We start from the raw sequence: 11,245 nt of genomic DNA, 5'->3' as shown, positions 1-11,245 counted from the left end.
GCTCTCTTTTCGGTCTAGTTCTCATAAGGGAGTTCCTAAGTGTGTCTCATACGGAAGATGGTCCTAATATTATATCGATTACCTATCCGTTTAAACTTTTCAGACACACCCTTCACATATGGAATATAAACAGAACACAGAGGGTTTTCTTCTTTCTTCGGACGACTACTGCCCTTGGAATTAATGACAGAGTCAATGAAGCCTTTGGGATAACCGTTCAACCCCCTTCTACCCCAGCCTCAGCATCTAAGAAATTCATCCTCAGTCGATCCAAATATATTTTAACGGACTCTGAGGAAGCAGTCCTTATGAAGGGTTTGAATTTTTCAGTAACACGTCCACACTCGAACTTGGATTTGGCATGTGCGGTGGAATCTGTTGTTTCGAAGCTTCCACAGACTACGGGCACGGAATTCAGGTGGAAAGTTAGATCCATGCTAGAGAAGTCTAAGTCTTCCAGACCTAACATGACCACGAAGGAACTGGAAGCTGTGAAATCTTTGAGACTTAACAAGGAAATTAGGATTCTTCGAGCGGACAAAGGCAACTGCACAGTGGTTTTGGACGCATCCGAATAGAAGGATAAGTTAAACACGTTGCTAGAGTCCGGGGTTTACGAAAACTTGCCCAAAGACCCTACAGCTAAGGTGGAGAGGAAAGTACAGAAACTCCTTTCTAAATACAAAACCACTCTTCCAACCGATCTAAAATACAAGCTGACTCCATACCACAGCAAACCTCCACATCTGTATGGTCTTCCCAAGATTCACAAAGCGGGTATTCCTCTGAGGCCCATAGTAAGTTCGATTGGTTCTCCTTGCTATGCACTGGCCGGCTTTCTCCATAGGATACTCAGTTCTTTTGCTGGTAAATCCGACTCTTTCGTTAAGAATTCGGCCCACTTCGTACAGTTATTAAAGACTGTTAACCATCATTCTCAAGATACTCTCGTTAGCTTTGACGTTGTCAGTCTCTTCATTAATGTACCAGTCGACGAAGTCCTACAAATCATCGAAAACAAGCTCCACGACGATGTCACACTGACAGAACGGTCTGTCTTGCAGGTCGAAGCCATCATGGAGCTGCTGGAAATCTGTTTGAGAACCACCTATATTCAGGTCGACGACAAGTTCTTCCAGCAGAACGATGGCATGGCTATGGGAAATTCTCTCTCGCCCATCGTTAGCAACATTTTCATGGAGCATTTTGAAAAACTAGCTCTTGACTCAGCACCGTACCAACCATCGTTGTGGCTGCGATACGTGGATGACACTTTTGTAGTCTGGCCTCATGGTCCAGAGAGATTACAGAATTTCTTTGACCACCTCAGCAGTTTAAGGCCTTCCATCTGCTTCACTACGGAAACTGAGTCAGACAATGCGATCTCTTTTCTGGACGTTCTGATGATCAGGGAAGAGACTGCACTAGTCACACAAGTCTACAGGAAACCCACCCACACTGGCCAATACCTCAACTTCAAATCTAACCATGCGCCACATGTAAAAAGAGGCTTGATTAAAAGTCTCCACGACAGAGTCTCCACCATATGCCAAGATCGACGAGATTTGGTCAAAGAAATTAACAACCTGACACATGATCTTCAGTTGAACGGTTATCCCAAAGGCTTCATTGACTCGGTCATTAATTCCAAGGGCAGTAGTCGTCCGAAGAAAGAAGAAAACCCTCTGTGTTCTGTATATATTCCATATGTGAAGGGTGTTTTTGAAAAGTTTAAACGGATAGGTAATCGATATAATATTAGGAACACGTTCCGTACGAAACACACTCTTAGGAACTCTCTTATGAAAACCAGACCGAAAAGAGATCCGCAACAGATGGCACAGTGTGTCCATAGCATTCCCCGTGAATGTGGCAGAAGCTACATTGGCGAAACAGGCAGACCTCTGGCCGTGCGGCTCCAGGAACATAGGCATAACTTCAAAGAAGGTTTCTAGAAAAATCTAAACTAGCTCAACATGCCTATGAAGAGGGACACTAGGTAGGCTGGGATGAAGCTAAGATTTTGGATACTGAAAGCCACATCAGGTATAGGAAATACAAGGAAGCGGCCTATATGGTATGCTCGGCCAACCCAATTAGCCAACCTAGTTTGGACTTTTCTCCCATTTGGATCCCCATTATCAGCACTGAAGTCACCAATTCACATAGAAGATCTGTATGACATGATATATGTTTTTATTGATTTCTATTAGGTTCTAAATTAGATAGACGTGATTTACTCCATTGTTGACGCTAGTTAGACACTATTAGTTTTTTACTAGTTCTCCTTTCTATTCCATGCCGTGGGGTCATGGACCTGGTTATTATTCATAGTTTGGTTTCGTGACATAAATTTCTACGGCTCTATCTATCCTGGTTCCACGCTTGTATGTGTTTGGAATAATTTGTTATGTATGTATATTTTTCTTATCAGCTCTCATGGACTTAGCCTGGTCTCAGGTGTTCCTAAAATTTGTGTTTTGTGACATCGGTTGTCCAGTGAGCGAGACTAGCTCTTTCTAAGGGGCCCAACAGAATAGGTGTTTTCCCTCACCTGAGGACGGAAACAGATCCAGTTTCCGAAACGTCGTGTTTTTCTTAGTTATCTTAAAAACCAGGACGATGGATAAAGTCCAAAAACCCAATATCTCTGTGTGTTATACACCATCATCAGAATCCTAGAGTAACTACTAGCATTTATGTAGTTTTATTCAGGGTGATGTTCTCCATCAGAATCTTTAGAGCCGTTTCCCAGAAAATCACCGATTTGTTTCTGTAGCCCAATCGAAAGACACCGACCTATGGCAGATAAACACTTAAATCGATTTTGTATTTCATGATTACAGTGCTTCTTCATACTGTATATACTCCATATATGAGGAACTAAAAATATACATGACAGAAACTATAAAGCTCTTTATATCTTTATTTGAAACACTTTTCAAGATGGTGAATATTGACCACACTAGGTGGAGAACCAATTTTTTAACTTGTCAGTATAGTGTCCAGTGTCTAATTTTGCAATACTTATTTCTTATCTTCAGTAAATTAATAATATGAATTAATTCTCTGCATGAAGTACAAAAAATTGTAGTTTCTTTCCACTCTAGTTTTATACAACACTAGATTGCTCCTCCTTAGGCTGCCAGCAGATGTACAGATTGTCTACTGAGTCTCTGCAAATTCTGTTCTGAAGCACACCAACGACAGCTGGTCACTGCAGACCATGAAGTATTAGCTCTTCATGATGCCCGTCAGCGAGGCATTACAAGGGTTCGTCGGCAAGCCATGTGTCCATCTCACCCAGAACTAGAACTGCAGCTGTTTTGTGCTCCATGTGGCCAGGTGGTTTGTCGTGAGTGCTGCTTGTTAGCCCACCGTGGACATGCATGTGATACTGCTGTGCGAGCTGCTGACGTATATGCTCATAGCATGAGAGATGCACTAGAGAGGGCTCGTCCAGTGGCCGAAGATGCAGTAGTAAACCTGGATAGACTGCGACATCTGGAACAGAGAATAGAGGTACAGTATAATCAATGGAACTGCCTGTAGTCAGTCTTTTGTTGTCATTCTTATGAATGTTTCAGAAATTACAGGGCATTTTCCATTCCCAATATGTAAACAACAATAAGATACTGTACTTAAAGGAATATTCTTTTTAAGAAAGGGTAATATACTCATATGATTAATAGTGTTACCTGAAGAAAGTCTGGTTGGAGCTTTGTGTAGAATGGGATTTATTTTGGATTAGTAATGAACCGAACTTAAATTCACTTACCAGCATTTAATGCAGCCCCCCCCCCCAAATATACAACATTTTCTTTTTACTCTGTTCCGTAATGTCAGAAATGAAACAAGCAGATAGAAATGCATGCAGATTCTCATGTTATTCATTATATATATTTCATGCAAATTACACAGGGCTGCTTTGATCTGAGCTTCAAGCAAAACAGAAATCATATTGGATTTATATGAATTACATTTAAAATCACTGCATTGTTCCTCTGAACACCAAAATTTACCAAAATCCATTCTATAATATAAATAGACCTCTATCATTGTCTCTGTGCAAGACAATTGTCACACAGTATTGTTCCAGCTTCAACTACTGGTCATTTTATGTGACTGGATTATGCTTGGGAATTTTTCAGAATTCTGAATGGGTGTTATTACAGAAGTTTGGGTGAGGTGAGAGTTCATCAGTGATACAAATAGATAACTTCAGAGTCAGGTTTATGGCAATGATTAGTCTTTACAATATGCCTATGATACAATGACAAACAGAATACTTGTAGAATAAATGATGTTTATTGTTCTATGAAAAGGAGCATGCCAGAGGGAAATGGCGTCAGTTGGAGCAGGAGCACCCAGTATACCACACACAAATGTATGCTTGACTAAGTGGTAATCTTAACAAGTGATTTTCTTTTCCAGTGGACTATTGCCACATTTTAAAATCAGTCACTTTGGATATCTTAATTCAAAAGTCAGAATTTTGAATTACTTGATAAAACATTCAAGCCATTTGTGAAGCTGTGGAGTGACTATTGTGCTTGCCCCTCTTTTGGATGACTCAGTCAGAAACCAGAATTCTGAGTGACTCAACAGCATGCTTCCCTCTCTTTTGTGTGACTCATAGCTGACAAACTTGCAGCCACCTGAGTTCACACACAATACATTAAGACATATAAGAACAAAACGTGCATTTAATTTGTGATGCTCTCAAATTGAGAATTGTTGCATAAAAGATGCCATTTCAGTGACTCTCTTTTACATCACCCCAAAAAGTCACATTTAAAAGAAGCAATGATCTGCATGATCAGAATGAGCAAATGCTGCTATCAGAAATATGACTTATTAGCCTGGAAACAATGCCTATTTGTCAAAAATATAATGTACTACACACCAGGAACTGAACCCAGTTTTTGTCTGCTCACAGTGGTTTCAGAAATGAAGCCAGGAAACAAAGACACATTCAGTAAGAGTAAAGAAAAAAAAAAAAAAAGAAGTAAACCTATCGCTGTAACAGGCCATGAAGGCCCATAGGGTTGTGAGACTTTGAAGATCCCATATTTTCTAGACAGTCGGTTCAAAGATGGTGGTAAGGCTGTCAGCCTTACCCGCCGGCCGCGCTTTACTCCCCAGGAAAATTATTTAATTAATTCCTGGTACTCATTTCTGTTAGAGGCTGAGTCGACCCCAGGGCCATAGTGCGGCTGGAAGGATTAGGTCAAATGAAAAAAATCCAATGACCCCATCAGCACTTGAACCCACGACCTTCCAGCTTGTAGCACAGCCCCTCAACCAACTACGCTACCACGTGGCCCCCCCCAGACACACACAGACCTTTCCTTACATATTCATTATATTTATGTTTAGACTATGTGTTTTAATCCTTTCCTATCCATTGTGCATTTGCTAGTATAAGTGTATTTTGGTACTGGTACTGAAGTTCAATTAACTAAAAAAATCATTGGAGAGTATCAATGCGGATTTCACCCAAATAGAAGCACAACTAACTAACTCTTTGTATAAGACAAATAATGGAAAAGTATGTTGAATACAGCATGGACTTGCATATGCTATTTCTAGACTTTAGACAAGCATTTGATAGCATTAATGGAGGAAGACTTTATGAAGTGATGAAACAGAAAGAAATAACAGATAAATGGATTAGGCTAACTCGAATGACAATGAATATTACATGAACAAAAGTTAAAATGAATAATAAACTAAGCGCAAATTTTGAATTTAATGCTGAAGTCAAGTAAGGGGGACAGTTTATCAGCAGTACTATTCATAGTGCCATTACACAGTGTAATAAAAAATATTGATCAGAGAGGAAAAATTTATACAAAACCAACCCAAATATGTGCATATTTGGATGACACTGTCATAATAGCGAGATCCAGAGAAAAATAATTGAGATATGTAAGAAAATGGAAGAAAAATCATGGAAGATAGGATTAGAAACAAATGAAAGAAAAGCAAATATATGATTATGTCAACATCAGAAAGTAAAAGGAAACCACAAGATTTAAAGGTAGAAGGGAAATTATTTACAGGAGTGAGTAGTTTTAAATATTTAGGAACTATGATCAATAATGGCATTATAAATGATAATTGTGTTAAGGAAAGGATACAAACTGGAATAAGGGCCTACTTCGCAAATCTTAGTACAGTCAAAAGTAAAATAATATCAAGAGCAGCTAAGCTACAAATATACAAAGCATTAATAAGACCTGTTGTTACATATGGGGTAGAAACATGGACCTTGGCAGTAACAGAAGAGAATGCACTGAGAATGTTCGAGAGAAAAATAATATGCAGAATATATGGACCAGTGATGAAAAATAAATGGAGGATAAGAGATAAACACACCACTGAAAGCAGAAGATATATCCAGTCACAGAGAATAAGATGTCGAAAGCATTGACGATAATGCAATGCCAAAGAGAATGTTAAAGGAAGGCTATATTCCAAAAAAAGAAAACGAAGATCCAGGATGAGATGGCTAGATGATGTTGAGAATGACCTGAAGAAGATGAAGGTGAAAGGATGGATAGAGAAGATGAGGAATAGAGAGCAGTGGAGACTGATTGTAGAGGAGGCCAAGGCTCACCCAGGGCTGTAACGCTGAGCGGTAGGTAGGCACTGAAGTTCAATTAACATTTTTCTTTTTTGCAGAAATTAAAGGGGGTTGTAAGTTGATACTTTATAAATGATACAAACTCCGTCCCAAGTGCAAACAATACATATTATATGTCTTTGGTCTTGTTCTCTTCCACACTACATGTTTCGGCCTCTATCGGCCATCATCAGGTGTATACTCTTAACGTTGCTGCTACACTGAACCCAGTCTAAAATTTAACATTTAAAAACACATTGTTATTTTCTTCGTATTATCAACATCTACCTCGTTGATATGTGTCTGGTATGTAGATTATATTGCACACGTCAAATTTGATTTTCCTGTAGTAGCACTATAAAATCTTTAGTTATGATTTTAAAATCCTTTAAAATTTCTCTAAATTTTAAATTTAAAATTTAAAATTGTTAGGGTTACTCGCCCTATGTCTAAAGTGCTGGAGCGGCTAGTTCTTGTTTCCACACTGTACAGGTGTTATTCAGTGTAGTCTTCCTGTGTGCGTGCCGCTGCTTGTCTTTACTACGTGTGCGCTTTTTTTTTTTTATTGTTTTCTTAGCTGCTTCGTTGTTTGTTGTTATTTTCACGTACGCGTATTTTGGTACTAATTTCTCCTTCAGACAGGTTTTGTTAAATTTTATGTTAGCGTTGCAGTGTAACAGTTTCCGTTTACAATTCATATATCTATAAATGCTNGTAAAGACAAGCAGCGGCACGCACACAGGAAGACTACACTGAATAACACCTGTACAGTGTGGAAACAAGAACTAGCCGCTCCAGCACTTTAGACATAGGGCGAGTAACCCTAACAATTTTAAATTTTAAATTTAAAATTTAGAGAAATTTTAAAGGATTTTAAAATTATAACTAAAGATTTTATAGTGCTACTACAGGAAAATCAAATTTGACGTGTGCAATATAATCTACATACCAGACACATATCAGCGAGGTAGATGTTGATAATACGAAGAAAATAACAATGTGTTTTTAAATGTTAAATTTTAGACTGGGTTCAGTGTAGCAGCAGCGTTAAGAGTATACACCTGATGATGGCCGATAGAGGCCGAAACATGTAGTGTGGAAGAGAACAAGACCAAAGACATATAATATATATTGTTTGCACTTGGGACGGAGTTTGTATCATTTATCGTGTAGAGTGCAACAGGATGCTTAAGTATAATATTCATACTTTACTTTGGACCTACCACTGCCTTCAAGCAGTCAGGAAAACACATACAGTCTTAGGTTGACAGACTGGTGATCTAATCATGATGGTGCTCATCAAATTTGGATAAATTCTGAAGGGTGTGTGATGTTTTACAGCTGCAGTGTAGCCAGGTGCGTGATGAAGTTGACCAGTTCATTGATTCATACATTTCTGCACTAGAAGAGCATCGACGATCTCTGCAGATGCAGGTGCAAGAGGCTCGTGAGTCCAAACTCCGTATGGTTCATGGACAACAACTGGAGTTGGAAAGGCATTTAGAGGATACCAGAAATGCTGTTTCATTTGCTGAGAATCTCTTGTCAGAGAGTTCTGACATTGAGGTAATTTTCATTTTGCATTTCCTGTGTGGTAAACCAAACAAATAGGACCTACTCATAAAGCTTATAACAAATGAACATACCTTCTCCTTCTTCCTTCCAAGGTTTTGATATGTCATACTTCATTCAAAAAGAAAGATGCTATTGATCTTTCATTTCTTCCTAGGTCTTCCTGGGTCTCTTTGCCCATGGTTGCATTTATTGCACTTGTCTTTCACCTTGGGTGGTACTTTCCATTTTCATGAATTAAATTATCGACTCCAAGTTTCCAACAGATTTCCTCATTCTGATAATGATCCTCTCTTTTTCTTCCTACAGATAGAAGTATTAATGCCATTTGTGCTACTTCAGTTTGCCTTAGATCTACCTTAAACATGGTGCAGCAGTGTTGGTTAGCTGGATGTTGTGCAGTTAGGTCTGTGTTGCATAACAGCAACACTGACAATCTCAAATCAATTTATTTCACTTAGTTTTCCTCTTTAATGAAGTATGAATAATTTTCTAGGGTGATTCATCTGACAAAGGTATTTACACTGCAAAAGAAAATTGTTAGACTCATGATGGGTGTCAAATCCCCATAATTCTTTTAGAGATTTACTTAAGAGACTAGAGATCTTAATGTTTGCATGTGAATATATAATTTCATTAATGAACTTCCTTACGAATAACAAAGAACATTTTCAGACCAGTGCAGATGTACACATTGTTAACACAAGACACAAACACTATGTCCATAAACCAACTGCTAACCTCTCATGCTTTCAGAAAAATACATATTATGCTGGGCTCAAAATTTTCAATTATCTGCCATCTGATCTCAAAAGTCATATGAATGAAAAAGCATGATTAAAAAAAGCACTAAAATAATACTTAAACACACACTCATTCTACTCTGTTGATGAAAACTTATTGTCTACAAAATGACTCCTCCACTTAAAGGTTGTGTAAATAGCATAAGTTGACAGTACTAATGTATATATGTGGATGTATTTTTTGAGTAGCCTCATGTGTAACCACTGTTTTTTCTTTGAAAACTTCAGTTGTACTGTATATACGAAGGGGGACCCAAAAATAACTGGAACCGACCTGTTGCGCGCGCATGCTTTGTAGTTACAAGTTGTTCTGCTAGGTGGTATTAGCTGGGGGTCTCCCGCGACTGTTAGTGAGCTGGCGTCAGTCTGAGTTGAGTGGTTTGTCTGTGGTGCTCTGTTGTGTGCGTTCCTGTTTCAACCCTTTGGCGATTAGTGAGATGGCCGACCAGAAGGAACAAAGAGTGCGTGAAATTTTGCTTTCTGTTAGGGAAAACTGCAGCCAAGACTGTTGGGATGCTTCAGCAAGCCTTTAATGATGATGCTTTGGGGAAATCACGGGTCTACGAGTGGTTTTCCCGGTTTCAAATCTGGCAACATGTCGACAGAAGACATGCCACGCCCCGGGCGTCCTTCGACAGGAAGAAATGACGAAAACATTGCCAAAATCAAACGTGCAATTGATGAAGATCGTCGAAAGACCATTGACAAACTTTCTGAGGAAACGAACATCTCATGGAGCACGGTCCAGCGAATTGGTTGCTTCACCACGACAATGCTCCAGCCCACACAGCTTTGACGGTCCGACAGTTTTTGACAAGCAACAACATCGTGATTGTGCCTCATCCACCTTACTCACCCAACCTGGCTCCATCGGACTTTTTTTTGTTTCCACGGATGAAGAGAAGTCTGAAAGGAAAGCAATTCCGTGATGTGGATGAAGTCAAAGAAAACACGCTAAAGGCTTTGAACAGTATCCAGCCTCAAGAATTCCAGCACTGTTTTGAGCAGTGGCAAAAGCGTTGGGACAAGTGCATTAATGCACATGGACAATACTTTGAAGGGGACTAATATACAGTTCAATAAAAATGCAAAAATAAAAAATAACAAAAATAAATTCCGGTTATTTTTGGGTCCCCCCTCGTATGTTTTTGTATTTATATAACATATTCCACAACCTGTAGTCATTTTGACTAACTCTGGATCCAGGGAATGCAATGCAATGTAATGCAGTGTAATATAATGTGCACTTTTAGTGTAAGGCTTTGAATTACTGATACAGTACATGACATGTAGTTGTTGAGTTTAGTGGTGCCAGTACTGCATCGACTGGAGCGGTGTTGCACTGCAGTTGGTTCAGGTGGAGGTGGTGCTAACAACTTGCTGGAACCACGTGTGTCAGAGTGTCTGCAGTTCCTCCGCAGTGAGACTGCAGGAAAGCTCAAGGACTACTCTTTGTTTGGTATCATCACCACTCAGACCATATCCCATCAGTACTGCACCCTTAATATAGAGAGTAAGTCATTACCATTGGATTCATTTATACATTTGTTCTGCAATTCTGAATCTCATGTTTGATATGAAAATTATGGAAGATGCTGGTATATAATTACTTACTGATGAATATGTAAGAAGTGGCTAGGATCTTCTTGGACACATTCACTCTGTTGCAACACTGATAAATATGTAACGTGTTTCGTTACTGAAGACGCCGTTCAGATTGTTAATTGGTTTATTTAACAACCTACCAGTCTTGGCTACAATTAATTATAACACAGTTGCGGGGTTTCACACTTTATAACCTTATTCGCAATAATCTGTTCACACTGTTGCAGGGTTTCACACTTTATAACCCTATTCACAAACAAATCGCTCTATTGTCAGTAGTCTACACGTTTTCACAGTATGGGAGCTATACAAGTGTCACTGTGTTACACACTCCCAATTAATTCTCAGTTATCACAAACTGTCACTGATTATCACACTTTTACTCGTTCACTGCTGACTGGAGAACTGTCTTCGGCCGCTGATACACTTTAAGTGACAACAACTGCACTCAGCGACAGCCACACTTCAACTCACTCGTAGGCTGCTGCCTTGAAAACTGTTGATCACACACTAACTGTCTCCGGGGACGGCTACACGTTCACTCACTCCGGCGGCTGTGCAGTTCCCTTATATGGCCGCAGTGCTTGCCTGTTATGTAATGAGTGCCTTGTCACAGTAGGAACCGGTGCCACATCGC

The 11,245-nt window shown here is 39.4% G+C and overlaps 1 protein-coding gene and 1 long non-coding RNA gene across 8 annotated transcripts in view; one reads left to right on the top strand and one right to left on the bottom strand.

Moving 5' to 3' along the window:
* The window catches only part of LOC111871655 (tripartite motif-containing protein 45), a 73,851-nt gene that overhangs the window by 46,526 nt on the left and 16,080 nt on the right, over positions 1-11,245 (top strand). For all 7 annotated transcript variants that reach the window (XR_002844077.2, XM_033754329.1, XM_023864895.2 and 4 more), the window contains 3 exons: positions 3,142-3,522; positions 7,970-8,194; positions 10,297-10,516. Coding sequence is in view for 6 of the 7 variants with exons in the window: in XM_033754329.1 (XP_033610220.1) it covers positions 3,142-3,522; positions 7,970-8,194; positions 10,297-10,516 (826 nt within the window). In the remaining variant the exon portion in view is untranslated. The remainder of the gene's footprint in view (positions 1-3,141; positions 3,523-7,969; positions 8,195-10,296; positions 10,517-11,245) is intronic.
* LOC117282883 lies at positions 3,433-10,371 on the bottom strand. Its single transcript, XR_004513795.1, has 3 exons — positions 10,286-10,371; positions 8,275-8,503; positions 3,433-3,504 (listed from the first exon to the last, which is right to left on the bottom strand). It is a non-coding gene; the product is annotated as an uncharacterized LOC117282883 (long non-coding RNA).

Source organism: Cryptotermes secundus, unplaced genomic scaffold (genome assembly GCF_002891405.2).
Source record: "Cryptotermes secundus unplaced genomic scaffold, Csec_1.0 scaffold202, whole genome shotgun sequence".
Taxonomy (NCBI): Eukaryota; Metazoa; Arthropoda; class Insecta; order Blattodea; family Kalotermitidae; genus Cryptotermes; species Cryptotermes secundus.
This window is presented reverse-complemented; position numbering and strand designations above follow the sequence as displayed.